We start from the raw sequence: 15,379 nt of genomic DNA on the forward strand, positions 1-15,379 counted from the left end.
TGTAATGTTGGTATATACATGTTTATTCAATTAGATATATAATTTATAATCGTACCATTTCAGTATTCTTTTCATTACAATTAGTTCTCCTCATTTACTTAGATTGACTACACAATTGGATATTAATTATGAAGATTGTTTGGTTAAACTTAAATTGAGTTGAATAATCGATTCGGTTTATAAAATATTATGGTTAAAATACAATAAGTTCTCTTCCGATATGGCGACAAAGATATTAGGAAACCTCTAGAAAACTGCATTTAATAATTTCTTTACGATTTAATACACATTGGTTCAACGCAGATTTATTATAGTTCTGTTTGGCGCTGCCCATCGAATTCCACTCAGAATCTCAGGTCCGTAGGCATTTTCTGAGAAGAGGGATTCGGTAAGATTGCATTGCCAAGATTTGTCGATTGTTATATAAAAGGATTGGGGGGCCGGGGCGAGTAGTTAACAATTGCTAGATCATATATTATTGTTATTGCAATGTTCAACATCTAGGCACAAAATATATTGCTTCTCAATTGGGTATGAAAGTTATTGCAAAGTCGTTAAGCGTCGGGGGACTTAAGGCCAAGCCCCTCAACTGTAAAACAAAATAATAATACGTAGTTCGTCTGCGCTTTGTTTGTTAGGAATCATCATAGTTCGAAGGTCGAAATGTTTATGTGGGAGACACACGCTTCGCGGGCGAGTTGCTCAGCAGGGCCGCCTCCTTGGCCCGCTCGTGCTCGTCCTGGAAGAAGATCTTGGTGATAACCACGTCGCCGGTGCTCAGGGTCTGCGATTCGGAGTCCACGAGCTTCACCACGCGCTTGTCAGTCGTTCGCAGAATGGGCGTCACACTCCGCTCGCCCTGGCAATTGCAGTTCTTTATGCTGAAAGCATTACATTTAATGAGATATTATATATAGACAACACTATTCAGCACTAACTTTTTGGATTTCTCGCGTATAATCTGCAGATTCTCGGTGGTCGCAATGCTCGAACCCAATTGCTCTTGCATAGAATTAGAAGCTATAATCTGCAGGAATAAAAAGCATTAAAGGAGGTGCAACCAACTATTCATTTTCTTTACTAACTTGTTCACATGGCAGCGAGGTGGCAGTCGTCAGAATGGCCTCCAGCTTGTCAATACGGGCTATGCGATCCATTGACTTGTTCTGGAGAATCTCTTCCAGCATTTGCATGGATTCAGTGAGGCTAGGTGGCTCCGAACTGAAGCGTGGCGAAAATGTGCCCGAAAGAGAGTTGTCCGAGGGCACCGAATCCAAACTGGGAAAGGCGTCGTTCTCGTTCGGCTCTGGTTCATCCTCTGAGTCACTTTGATCTCTGGAAGCACAAATAGAGTTGTCAGTTGGATAGCTATTTGATGTGAAATCGATTGAACCCACTTGCTGGGATTGCCGGCGGACTCCATCTTCTCCAGCTTCTTCGCCACCTTGTAGTAGCCCTTGAGGCGCTCTTTCTCATCCTCTGTCAGATCCATATAGCTGTAAGTTAGAAGACCTTCGATTAACATGAGTCATGTTGAAATATAGATCACTACTTACCGCAGCAAGCGTATCTCGCGATTGGAGAGCACAATGCTCTTGCTGGTCTGGGCCAGCTTCTGTTTGAGATCGGACACCTCGGTGCTGACCTTGCGCTGCTTCTTGCGTATCTTGACCTCGTTGGGTTTGATCTGCATGAGTATTTGCTCGGTGCACAGCTCTGAGAAGAGAGCCCGATTCTCCGGCTTGATCTGCCGCGCCAGGTTGCCAAAAAGCTGATCGTGGATGAGCACCAGGACATCGCCCGCTGCGTACAGCATCATTTCGCGTGTGAGGGGTCGCTTGGCCCAGAACTTCTGGTCCCTGCGATAGATCTGCTTCAACTGATCCTTGATCGGGTTGCAGGGGGCGTTGTACTGCTCGCACAGCGAGTTCAGCGATATGTACTTGGCCTTGTAGACCTGCTTGCCGCTCTCCTGGTACTGCAAGATGGCATGTGCCGCCTGGGTGTCGAACACATTCCGCAGCAGGATGCCGAATTGCAGATACAGGTTGGCAGCGTCGTTGCGGCAGTCGTGTATCACCTTGATCACCTGGTCGTGCTCCAGCACGGTCTTCAGTCCGCCATCGGTGACCATCGCCGGGCAGGACTGCACGTCGAACAAGAAGGCTTCGCCCCGCGTTGTGCCAATCTCAATCAGGGTGATCTCGCCCTTCAGGCCCAGGTTGATGCCCTCGCAGTCCAGGGACACCACAATGCTCTCGTTCTTGGCCGCGTACTTGAGTATGATGTCGGTCACAAACACCGACTGCTTGACATTCGCTATCACCGTGGTGTTCTGCAGCACCTTTATCTTCCAGGTGTCACCGACGAAGTAACTATGACTAGGTGAGTGGTTGGCATTGTTCGGATTCGCATTCGAGTTGCTATTGGCGTTATTTGCAGCACTACCGGCATTTTGGTTCGAACTCGAATTGGCAATGGAATGCACGGGACTGGCGTGCGGGGAAATGGGCCCGCCCTGCTGGTTGGCCAGCGATTGCTTGTCCTTCTCCAGGTTTTCGGCCAGAGTCCGTATAACCAGGGTGTTGATGCGCTGCTTCAGCGTTTGGTTAACACTATTCAAACGCTGCTCCGCCGGATTCTGTGTCGCCTGCTGAGGCTGCTGCTGCTGCGTCTGCACTTGCTGCGCCTGCTGGCTGGAGTTGTTAATGGGCCCGTAGCAGGTGTTCGCACTGGGATAGTTGTTCTCGCACAGGTTCTCCAGCTTCAGCTCCGACATGGGCACGTAGCTGTCGAAGCCAGAGCTGGGCTCCGACTTGGGCTGCCCGAACCCCTGGCTCTGTCCACCCATCACATTCGAAACGGGCGCATTCAGCTTGAAATTCGGGCACGCAATGCTGTTGTTGTTGTTGTTATTGTTGCTGCCGTTGCTCCCATTGTTGTTGTTCGTGTGACCATTACTCCGCAGTGCCGGCGACTGCAGTCTCTGCTGCACCGAGCTGACACCTCCACCGCCTCCACCTCCAGGTGTTGGTTCCTGCTTGCGAATGCTGGCACTGTTGTTATTGTTCAGCGCGTTGAATTGCTCCCGGGTTTGAGCCTGTGCCTGCTGGATGTGCGTGTCGCTGAGCTTGGGCTTCTGCAGCAGGGTGACTAGATTGGCCTGTATGTGGAAGCAGTCGGAGAAGAGCTTGAGGAAGGAGCTCAGGTCGCCCGGCGTCTTGAACATGCGCAGCCACTGGTCCTGCGGGAAGTTGGTGGTCAGCAGGTGGAACAACTGGTCCACCAGCAACGGTCCCTTGACCTCGATGCACTGCGCAAAGAAGTCCAGCATCTGCTGCGTGCCTCGGGTATCGATGTTCGACTGCGGCAGGTGGAGGCGATCCCGCGCCGGCAGATCCGTCATGTTCTCGCAGCCCACCAGCATCACGTAGTCGTCCGTCACCTTGAAGGTGTCCGTGTGCTTCATCAGGAAGTCGGTGAACTCCTTGATGTGCTGGCCTGCGTGGAAAATGATGAGGGGTTAGGGCAGTTTTTTATGCATAAGTAATCATAGGCTGCCACTTTAAATGCTAATAAAGACTTTGCTTTTGTTCATAATAATCGATTTAATGCCCGTCGGTTCGCATTTACTCCATTAGTTTTGAGTGGCAGTCGTGATTGTGAACACCTCCGTCCGTTTTCATTTCAAACTCACCCGATATGTGACGCACTTGGGGCGACGCCTGCGACCGGTGGCCCAGGAGACTGCGAACGGGCACCTCGGCAGCCGCTCCGTACTGCAGCATCTTGTTCTTGAAGTAGTCTTTAGCCTCTTGGATGTAGTCCCGCTTGCCCCCGCAGCCGCCATCGTCCGCGTTGTGGTGCTGATAGGCGTTCACCTGGACGTAGTCGCCGTCCACCAGAAATATGGCCGGGTACTGGGCGAGGAACTTCTTCAGACCTGTCAATCGCCGGAGCAAAGATGTCAATTACAATTATGTGGCCATTAGAGGGTGCTCCCACTGCTGCCAGTGAGTGGCTAATGCAGTAAAAGTGTTGCAGCCACGCCAGCGTAATTAATTTACTTTCAATCTGTCAACTCGCAAAGTGCGCCAAGATTACTTAAGAACCTCATTGTAGCATAGTTGGTTAATTCCCGGGAACAACTAGATAGTTTCAACTCCCGACCTCAACAACTGGATTGTGAAAACTTTTCTACGATTCGTGCTTATTGTATCAGTGGGAAGCATGTGCCTGGATTCCCATAATTAACAACATTGTTTAATCGCATAACCATCAAATGACGGGCGCACATCCATCCGCATGTGCCACATGTACATATGGAGATGTCTACGTATGAATAATCATGAGTGTTTTGTGCTGCCAGCTTCTATGCTGTTGATTTGGTTTGTAAAGTTGGCTAAAGTTTCTGTATTCAAAGTTAGTTTACAATTGCATGAATGAGGCAAACTCTGCCGGAGATTTGACTTTGTGCATGTTGCACTGTGAGAGTTAATATGTTCAATTCAACTATAAATTATTATATTATTATTCCTTTAGTATTGAAAAGCAGCTCCCACACCACATAGTTGTTCTCAGTGTAGCGCCAACCGAATGAAAAGTGAATGCACTCAGGCCGTGGAAACGACTGACTGAGCTAGCGAACCATTTATTTGATAAATCAGGTCATACTCGTAGTTGCCGCCGCGGCTTCCCAAAACGGGGCATACCAGACCAGCCCAACCCACCACTTCCAGTACCACCTCCACCTCCGCCTCCACTTCCAGCTCATCATCCGCAATTGGTAGGAATGCGATGAGCATGTGTCCCATTGTGGCAGCAGCAGCACCCTCCCTCCCCCCGCCCACATAGCCATCTGTTGTGCTCGGCATTGTTTGGTTTTGGGTAATATGACGTGACAAGACAACGCGCAGCGATGGATGGATCAGAGGTTTGGTTGCGTGTCACTCGAATTTGGTTCCATGATGCCAGACATGAATTAATTCGATTGCATTTGACATAACTCGGCTGTAAAGTCGCATAAGGAAGCGAGAGCACTGATTGATCCAGTCGGACTGGCATTTTGCTAGGTACACATGAATGCTAAGCTGGATTGCCAACGGATTTGGTTAGTCAATCGCGTGGTAATCCCTGGGCAAACATCCCCATACCCGGCTGCCAAATGAGCCACAAAACTGACAAATGGCTAGTAATTTCCACCGCCCAAAACACGGGAGAGCGGAAAAAAACGGCAAATCCTTTCGAGCGTAATTCAATTTTATGTTTACTTAGAGAAATTGAAATTTGTGGAACAAATCGAAGTTCATGGCATTTCAATATTAATATTTACCGAGGGCGTCCGCCCAGCCCGAGAATATGTAATGTAATGTGCTCAAATATATAGACAACTCGGCCACTTGGCGGGCTAATATTTGAATATTTGAATATTTTGTGTTTGTATTTGTCTGCGGCTGTGTGCTTAGCCGCAATTCTTGGCAAGCAAACTGTTTTGGCAACACCCGCCAGCCAACCGCCACCCGCCGCCCGCCAAAGTGGATGTGGAGCAGGTGTTACGGATTTGGGGGTCTTTGGGGGCGGCACTGCCGCATTTTACGGCTCGACCCACTTGGACACATTTTTTGCGGTGGCAATTTTCAAATGCACCGAGGACACTGGCCATAAATTTATGTATATTTATGCCTTGCCGCTTATTGAAGAAAACGTAAAACGAAAAGACACGAAACGAAAAGAAATGAAAGCATTTCCCCGGGATGTTGTGAATCGAAATGTAAGTGGAGAGCAGCCAGGTAAAGGGTTATGCCTGGCCGTAAACTCCGGATTTTATGACTCACTTGGGGGGCCATCTCCGCATCCTGCGATGTAGAACGTTCCCAGGGTCGTGACTTCATTAGGAACTCATTAGTGCCGCCTCATCACAGCGTCCTGGCTGTCAAAACGGTTAGCGATCAATTAGAAACAAATGGCACAGAGTTGGCAAATAATGAGTGCCACACTCACTTTCGCCTTAAACAAAATGTTTCGCCCTTTGCGATTAATGTCAAAAATCAATGCGAGTTCCATTTGCTTTTGGGAAAGAAGGAAAGTCAACTTAAGCATAAAGACCTTGGCTGCACACACGCAATGCCGGGAAATGTGGAGCTTCAACGGGGGTATTTCCTTGGTGGATTTCCGGGGGTTTCAGGGGTTAAGGGGTTTGAGGTGGTGGGAGCACCGGCTGGCAGGCGTTAAAGGATTTCCTCCGCTCGACATAAAATCGTTAAATTTACGACAATGTCAGAAATTCAAATGCGTGGCGAAAACGCAAAAGGTTCGAGCAAAATTAGCTGGCGTATCGATCTGGCAATCTATACAACTTTTTGTTAAAAGTTGATAATCAATGTGCAGCAATCGATTCAAGTAAGTTATTTAACTAAGTTTTGTTCCATGGAATTTCATACAGCACTCTATCTTGATTTTCTACTTTTCGCATAGCGGAATAAACATGAACTCAGCCATTAGTTACAAAATTGATTTCTGTGTAGCTTAAGTATTTATTTCATTTGCTTTGACAACTTTTGCCTGTCCGTGTGTCTTGTTTGCTTTGGCAATCGATTACGCAAAGCGAAAAAATAAAAAATAAACACACACAGAGAAAAACAGTTGCGAACCTTCGCAAAAGGCTTGGCCTGTTTTGGTGCGAATGCCTTTTCCATTTTTCCCAGCTGCTTGTGTGTGCAATTATTCAAAGCCGCTGGCAAGTCAAAATGGCAAAACGATAAACTGGGCTAAATGGTCGTGTTTACTCTCGGCAGGCCGTTAAATTAGCAGCGAAATTTAAGCTCACCATTAACGAGTTTCAGTTCAGTTCAGCAAACTCTCCAAACTGTTTGTCTAACCCAATAAACGCAGTTCGAGTTTCTCCCCCTGCCAGGCTAGAAAATTGCTTTCAACGTTAATTTCCCGGAGATGTTTCCCCACCAGAGAACCCTCATCAATCGCCGGGGAATATGCATGGTGGCACACACACACCTCCATTTATTATTGAAGCAACAAATGGATGTGGTCTCCAGTCCCCAGAATATCATGCAATTTTATTGAAATTTCAATTGAACATTTTTGTCACGTAATCGACACTTTTCTATTACAAAGTTTCCGCCACCCCCCACTCCCCCAATCCGTTCCTGGCCAAAAACCACATAATGGCTGACTTGGATGGCCGTCTATTGTAGGCGGAGTGCAAAATGCTGCCCATCGGCCTTAACGACTTATAAGTTGGGCAAACAACACGTTGACAAAATTGAAGAGGCATTAGATATGTTTGTGGGATTTTAGGTCAGTCCCCCGGGTGGCCTGAAAACCGGGATTAGTGGCCGAAATGGGTCGAAATGCCATTGGCCAAGGAACTGCTTATCGATGGTTCCTCACTTGGAACATCCAATTTCGGGAATGCGCAACTAACTCTTCTCTATTTATAGGCCAGACCTTGACATTTCCCATTCCATTAATTCATTTTCCCAGTCTGTTCTTCTAATCCAGCTGCGATTTGCGTGCTAGCCGCGTATTTCCCTGAACTTTCCCCAACTTGTCTATTGCGTTCTGGGCCAAAAGTAAAGCCGGCGCTTTAAGTCACAGACTAAACTATTGTATTTCGGCGAAAATGTTGCTCACCCGAGGTAAACACCATTTGTCTTGGCGGCAGAGTCACGCACATGGCTAAAAAATCAACAAATGTGATAAACATTTTGTTAAATGTTTGTTTTCTTGTTGCAATTAGCCAAGTCGAAGTCGAGGAGTGTGAAAAGCAAGAGCAGTATGTGCAATTATTGCCGTAAACACGATTATGGCCAAAAGTTGATATTCTCCAACAGCTCTTTGCTCATAACTTGGCCAAAAACGATCGCCCAGCGAAAGTAATGACCGTTTTGTGTAGCTTTTTACTTGCACTAAAGATCCCTATCACTTTCCTGCTGATTTTCAGAATTGAAAAATTTGACCATTTTTCGCATTTTTTGTAAGGGGTTACATCATCAAATTTTGCAAAAAATGGTCAAAATCAAACATTTCAAGCTGGGCATACCACTCGATAGGGAATTTTACTACGAGTTCAGGAAGGTAGGACATTCCCCATTTGGTCAACTACTTTTTAATTTTTTGCCTCTTTTTCTGCAAAAAAGGTCATATAATTATACAGTACATCCTTATTGTTATTATAATTAGCAATGCCATAAGACCATTACCACATAAACTCAAGTTCATGATGATTCGGTGTAGCTTAATGATTTGCTATTAATCCCCAAGGTGCGGAGCAAACAAATGCGTGCCATTTCCTGTGGCTCTTTTTCAAACCCCCCACATCATCTCACAAGTGAGAACATCAAACAAATGTGTTCACATATCTCCGCCTCGAGGGAAAGTGCATTGCACCTTCCCAACACCCAACTCCCAACTCTCAACTAAGTGGTAGCTATTTATAAAAACCGAAAGTTGTTTGTTGCCTCTATTTTTAGTCGCTCGCGTTAGTTAACCGTGCATTTTGATAAACAGCATGGCCCGAGTTTTCCATGTGCCGACTTGTCAATGGAAGTACTACACGTGTGCATACGTCGAGAATCTTTTCCTGTTTTTCGCAGACCAGTTGTAAACCAACACCCATACCCATACCCATATCCATACCACTTGTGGAAAACACAAGGGTGGAGCATTATCGATTGCAGCTTGGCGGCTGCAATGAAAGGCGATAAACCCTTGGCATGTTTTTGTGGTTTTTGGCATTGAGATCAGCCGGGAGATGGAAAATGAGGAGACCTGACTGACTGACTCGCCTGCGGCAACTGGCAATCGGCAGACGGCAAACTGCAATTGGAAATGGAAACGGCAATGACATGTGCACTTGGACGCCGACCACTCGAAGGCAACATGAGCAACACAATCATCGACTGTGACTGTGACGAACAACGCAAACCCGCAGGTGCACAAATATGTACTGTATATGTATGTTCCGCAGCCGAACAAGAGTGTCCACCGTCCAGTGTCCAATGTCCACTGTCCACTGCCGCTTTCCACCGCACACGTTTCCCATTTCCCAGGCTCGGCTGGCGACATTTCAAATGAGAGCTTGAATTGAATGCCACGGCATTTTCAGCGCACTTTCCTTGGCTCTATTCGATCCAGTTTTCTGATTAAAGAGAGCTGTTTTCAATTCAATCAATAAAGCAGGCCTCTTGCTTGTATTTTAGTTGCATCTTGGCTATATGGACTTGCTAGTTGCGAAGCGTAGTTACTAAGTGCTGGCTTAGTTAGTGCGAACTTACCCGACTGACTGCCACCGGCGATTTGGCGCATCTCCTTGGTGAACTCCTTGTTGCCGAACTGGCAGGACAGGTCGTGGACCGTGCGGGGCTCGCCCTTGTCCAGCAGCCGCTCCAGGAAAAAGAGCAGCGTCATGTTGCGTGCCATCTCGTACTCCATGGACTCCATTGCTGGGCCTGCTGTGTCCGCTATCCGCTATCTGATATCTGCTAGCTGCTATCTGCTATCCGCTATCTGCTCAATTATTAATCCGCCCGAGTACGTCACGTTGGCTGCTTATCTGCGGGTAGAAGGAGGAGGGAGGGGAGAGCGTGAGCGAGGTGAAATGGCCAACACTTATGCAATGCGCCAAGAAAGCCGGCCAAAAGCAAAAGACAGGGCAAAAACTAGCCAAACCGCAGGCACATATTAGATGACACTGAGAGAAACAAGGTAAACTCAACTTCCATCTCGGGTTTTTACTCTACTCTACGATGGTCATAATAAGTTCATAATCAACATGATCTTTTTCTTTCTGTGCAGCTTCGTTTCGTTATTTATTTAATACATTTGCACTTTGCCACTGCCGCTCTCTCTTTCCTGCTCGCTATGCGTCTCACTCGCTATCTCGACACTTGTCCCATGCCATTGCATTGTTTTTGTGGCTCGCCTTGCACTAGTTGAAAATATTCGAGGCAACGGCGGGCAGTTGCAGAGCCATAAACTTTGTTTTGCTTCGTGAATAATTGAGGAGCACAGACTCAAGCGAGTGGAACACGTACAAAGGAGTTGCTTCCGTTCCTAGGAGCTGCGACTTCCGTATCCTTGCGGCATGTCCTTGCGCGCCGCTCGAAAGTTTGAAATCAACTGGCAGTTTTCTGCTTCCTGCGCCCACAACATAAACACCGGCGAATTCAGCCAGCTGACTGTGCGGCGAAAGAAGGAGTCCACGTCATGGCGAATTGGCATCAGTGTTGCCAGCTGAGAATTTCGAAACCGCCAAATTCGGTGACCGAAAACAGTGAAAATTCGCTAAGCCACAATCACTACTTAGAATCGAAAGGTAAATAAGGATACTGTAGCTGCTCTATATACATATAAAGATTCATGACCAATTTCAGCTTGACAAGAGCTAGTCTACAGAAATCGCCAGAAGATTTTCAATCTAGCGATGTTGGACTGTATGGGAACGCGCCAATTGGAATTTGCATGGGATTAGTGCAAATAAGACTTTGAGCACAATGGGATTTGGTTGGACTTTTCGAATGGAATTCGGTGGGAATCAAAAGTTGGCGATCAAAAGTTGGCACCTCGACGGGACGAGGGCTATATATATCACGTTTTAATTTGTTTGTTGCTGCCTCTGCTTTTTGCCGCCGATTGGCATGTGAAAAGTGCCAGCGCTGCAGAACAGGTGATTGACACAGAAAGAAAGGTACAAATGTGCAGCGGAAATGGAAAATGAAAAATGGAAAATGAAAAGCGCCAGCTCCCAGGAGTGCATATTACTATTTTTCGCCAGGCCGAGCAGAACTTGCCACTCATTATTGTTATCCAACAGGAGGGCTGCCCAAGCCAATAAGAAGTGCAGGTGTAGTTGTGTTCGTGCTTTCTAATTGATAAGCAAAAACCGTTGACAACAAATATGTATTGAGAACGGCAACAACAAAGCACACACATTCCAATCAGCCAATACTGTGTGCGTGTGTGTGTTGTACAGGTATTCGTGCGATTGTATGGGTGGCAAAACAAGAAACTCCAGCCACACCGATAAAAAGAAGAGTCTTATTAGAAGCGAACGAGTGGGCAAGTGCGCGATGCGATGACTAAAGAAAGGTAAAAACAATAAAGGAGACGCGAATAATATCTGGCAGAGAAAACGAGCAAAATATGCAAAAGAAGAGCAGCTGTAATTACCTGTCGGTTAATCACTTGTTTATCTCTTTCCCTTCTGTTTGTTTAAGTGCACTTGTGATCTGATCTATATTTAAACCGATTGACACACACGCGATACAGATCCTCGCGTTTGGGATTTCTCAAAAGATCTGCGTTCAGATCTTAGTTTCAGCTTTTCTCGTCACTGGCGATTTCCAATTGGGCTTCAATTAATTAACATTTTTCGGCGCAATTAACCCATACACTTGCAGAAAAACTGCGACGAAAGCAGTTAGTTATTTTCGTAGCTGTGTTGCTGCTATTGTATTGTTGTTGTATCACTCACACTCATGCACACACATATGCGCGCTGGTCAGGTAGGTTACGTATGTGTGTGTTTGTTAGGCACTTTGAACTGAACGCTGGTAAAAATTGTAAAAACCACTTGTTGCTCCGTTTTAAAGGCACTCGTCCAATTGGAGAGTGGGGCACGTGAATTTGCGACTCCGGCCGGTTGGCGGGCAACTGAAACGCACTCGCTGGCAGGTAAAAAACGGACAATTGGCACGGTTTTCTGAGCGGAGCGATGCGATATGATGATGACAGCGCCAACGCGAACACACGAACACAAGCGCAGCGAAAAACACCAACGAATCGAATTTGGATGGCGGGCGGCGAAGCGAAGGCGGTGGATGGTGTGGCCAGTGGCGGCCGAGGCGGGAATACCACTGAGCGGCTGCGTTGGTATTTTACGAGCCGGGTGGCAACGTCTCGCGGTGCGACCGTTACGTAGTGTGACCGTTTCGTTTCGCTTCGATTTGAAATATTTTGAAAAATTGTATAGATTTCTCAAAACTGTATATGGTAGCTAAATAATTATTAATACAGCTTCATTCATCAAATAGTTGTGCATAATTTGCTGTGATTTGATTTTACCGCATAACCTTAAAAATGCGTACGGATATAAGAAATTTATGAGCCATGCGTATATGTATATGTTGTACGGATTAATAAGCTTTTTCCTAAAGCAGAGTACGTGCTGTAGTCATCCCGCCATAAGTCTTTCTCTTGAACCTTAGTAAAACTCTAAGTCTATTGTGTTCAAGGCGTTGCTATCTTATTTTCATACATCCTTCAAAATCTCTTTGAGCCAAACACGCATCTGTTTTGCGGTTATTTAAATAAGGCCGAGTGCTAAAGCACTGATAGAATGGCTGAATAGCTATTCAGTAGAACTGAAAACAATACCCGAGCTGCCTGTGTTTGCACACTTGCTTAGAATAAACTAGATCTAACAAATCCACAATTCACCCATTGTTGACTTGTTCAAACAAATTTATTTTCGATAGTGATCTGCAAAATTGTCTCAAGAATATCCTACTGAGCCACGTGCGGCTTATGACGATTCGGAGCAAACACACAGAAACACACTGAAAATAGACCAAAAGAATTGTGAGTGATGGGTATAAATACCCTAATTAAAAGCAGGGAAAGTACAGTACTTGAGTACAGTGTTCAACGGACGGAGCTAAAGATGCGATTCCAATTCGTCCTGGCCTTTGGTCTTATCGCCCTTGTGGCGTCCACTTACGCTGGCACTGACACGACAGGCACCGGCAGCACGGGCACCGATACTACGGGCACCGGGAGCACGGGCACCGATACTACCGGCACTGGGAGCACGGGCACAGGCAGCACCGGGAGCACTGGAACCGGGAGCACGGGCACTGGTAGTACCGGAAGCACGGGCACCACCGGGAGCACGGGCACTGGCAGCACCGGAAGCACGGGCACCACCGGGAGCACGGGTACAGGCAGCACCGGAAGTACGGGATCAACCACCTCTGGCAGCCCCAGCACCTCAACTGGCTCATCCTCGACCAATCCGTCTCCTTCCACAACCTCGCCCTCCACAGCGCCCACCACGGCCACCTCCCCGAGCGACTCCTCATCCTCCGGCCCCAATGGTAACTCCTCGTCGTCCAAGCGGAACCGCAGGGAGAGGCGTCGTCGCCAACAGCGTCGTCGGAGACGCCAGGAGAGACGCCGTGAGAGGAGGCAGCGCAAGCGCCAGGAGAACCGTCGGGGCTGAAATGGGAAGCCCCAACTCACATGACATTGTAACTCAAGGCAAATAAAATGTTTATATGAAAACCCAATGGTCCCAAGACATGTGTGTGAATGCATTTTTGTGTAGCATACCTTTAGACACCATTAGAGAAATGTTTTCAGTTCTCCACAGAATCACAGCATGTACCAGCAAGCTTTCTTAGCTCTTCCAACCCATTTGGTTCTATCTGAACTAGTGCCTCGATTTCATACAATCTTAGTAACGAATTCGCAACGTTCATTTTTATCACAAAGAACGCCCGGAAAGTATGCAGAACCTTGTTTTGAAATAAACTCACGAGGCTTTAAAACTAAAGATAATTAATTCCAGTGTTTACGATTCACTGCAAAATATTAAAAGCGAACACGACTTTTTTGGATTGGCTGGCTAAATGTATTGTTAGCATGTGTGCAAACACAGCACATTGTTTATTAAATAGATTAATATGTATTGTTAAGCCTTTCGAACAGAAAGCCACATTTAAATAACCTCTAAGCATAAATATAGATTAAGATGGAATATTGTACATAAAGAATGAATTCTCACTAAAAGAAAACCTAGAACAAACTCCTATTTATCACATTCATTTGCAAATTCCTAATCGATTAAGTTTTCATCTGGAATTATGTTTGGACCTAGTTCAGTTCTACTTGATCAACTAAGAGTATATACTGTAGCCTCCTTCCTCTTTTCCAAGCCTTGAGTTTCTAACAATTCAATCTAAGTGATTTCACTTGTTTTTAAGGTGCCAAGTTACCAACTCCCCACCTTAATTGTGATAACTACGATTGTTGCTTTTCTGTATGCATTTATTTCTCAATTTTTACAATTTCATTGTTCGATAGGACTACACCGACGGTTTATCCCCTACGTTGGCGCCTTCTTTCAGCACGCCTCTGCTGGCGTCTTTCCTGCTGCCTCTCCCGGCGAATCTCCTGCCGCCTCTCTTGGCGCCTCTCCTGACGCCTCAGCCGGCGGAGCCTGCGAAGCCGGCGCCTCAGCCTGTCCACCTCCTCGCTGTCGGAGCTCGAGGAGGAAGAGGACTCAGTGGTGTTGTCGCTGGACGTGGAGGGCGCCTTGGTTGTGGCAGTCGTCGAAGAGGTGGAGGAAGTGGGCGAAGTGGAAGAAGAACTGCTGGGAGTTGAGGACGAACTCGACGGAGTGGAGCTACTGCTGGACGGAGTTGAGCTGGAGGACGAAGAGTTGGGCGTCGAACTTGAGCTGGAACTCGACGGAGTCGATGAACTGGACGAAGTGGGCGTTGTGGAAGAGGACGAGTCGCTTGAGGTGGAGCCCGTGGTGGTGGTGCCACCATAGGCGGTCGCCACGAGGACAACCAGGCCGAAGGCCACGACGAATTGGGATCTCATCTTAAGCTCTGTCTGTTGAACACTGTACTCAAGTACTGTACAGCCTCCGGATTGAGTGGGCTATTTATACGGCCTATCTGGAGGGGTTTGGTCCAAAATCTCAATCCGTGCGTGGTCTAAATTTGATCTTAACATGTGGCATTTGCGGCAGTGTTTTGTTGAACAAGGTGTGGAAAGTTCCTATATTTGTCTAATCTAGCAATGGAGCTACTATTTGCGCAGTGGTATTTTTATTGGATGTGCCAATACGGCACAAGAAGAAAGTGCTTGACTTAGAGGATGTTTAAAATAAGAACATTTAATATTATAAATATTAAGTGATCTAAAGCAATACACCTCTTTTATTGATGATTAGTTCTCTCTTTAAATAATAAGCAGCTTAAGATAGAACACGAAGTGACTATGGTTGTATTGTCGCTTTTATTTTAGCAAAGCCAACTTAAAGGAATATGAACACGATCTAAAAATTCCCTTCCTAGCATATAAACTGATTCTTCCTATTGTATTAAGTTATTTTATTCAGAATAGTCACATTACCTAATTTATTCCATAGTCACTTCTTAGTCAAAAAGTATATTTGTTTAGTGCCTGTGCCGTAGATTGTTTCAAAAATCAACAACTGCTTCAATGTTTAACTTAACAACAACAACCTTTCCAGCTTTCCAGACGTTTTCAGCAAAACACTGGGCCACGTGCCAGATGCTAAGATGTAGACCACGCACGGATTGAGATTTTTGACCAAACCCCTCCAGAT

The 15,379-nt window shown here is 46.4% G+C and overlaps 3 protein-coding genes across 4 annotated transcripts; 1 reads left to right on the plus strand and 2 right to left on the minus strand.

The window, feature by feature from the left end:
* On the minus strand, positions 1-11,820 carry LOC6615764. 2 transcript variants are annotated; one of them, XM_032716801.1, is made up of 8 exons: positions 11,188-11,820; positions 9,294-9,571; positions 3,698-3,943; positions 1,557-3,501; positions 1,398-1,496; positions 1,086-1,335; positions 939-1,027; positions 1-881 (listed from the first exon to the last, which is right to left on the minus strand). In XM_032716801.1, exons 2-8 carry the CDS (start codon positions 9,457-9,459, stop codon positions 668-670), a joined length of 3,009 nt encoding a protein of 1,002 aa, XP_032572692.1. In that variant the 5' UTR covers positions 9,460-9,571; positions 11,188-11,820; the 3' UTR covers positions 1-667. The 2 variants fall into 2 exon arrangements, with proteins under 2 accessions (XP_032572692.1, XP_032572693.1); XM_032716802.1 differs by lacking the exon at positions 11,188-11,820 and adding an exon at positions 10,053-10,102.
* An 821-nt stretch (positions 11,821-12,641) lies between these two features.
* On the plus strand, positions 12,642-13,313 carry LOC6615765 (sericin-1). Its single transcript, XM_032716807.1, has one exon. It carries the CDS (start codon positions 12,680-12,682, stop codon positions 13,235-13,237), a length of 558 nt encoding a protein of 185 aa, XP_032572698.1. The 5' UTR covers positions 12,642-12,679; the 3' UTR covers positions 13,238-13,313.
* Positions 13,314-14,115: 802 nt separating this feature from the next.
* On the minus strand, positions 14,116-14,625 carry LOC6615766 (putative protein TPRXL). Its single transcript, XM_002040101.1, has one exon. The coding sequence runs from the start codon at positions 14,623-14,625 to the stop codon at positions 14,116-14,118; it is 510 nt and encodes a 169-aa protein (XP_002040137.1).
* Positions 14,626-15,379: the final 754 nt, after the last annotated feature.

Source organism: Drosophila sechellia, chromosome 2R (assembly GCF_004382195.2).
Source record: "Drosophila sechellia strain sech25 chromosome 2R, ASM438219v1, whole genome shotgun sequence".
NCBI lineage: Eukaryota > Metazoa > Arthropoda > Insecta > Diptera > Drosophilidae > Drosophila > Drosophila sechellia.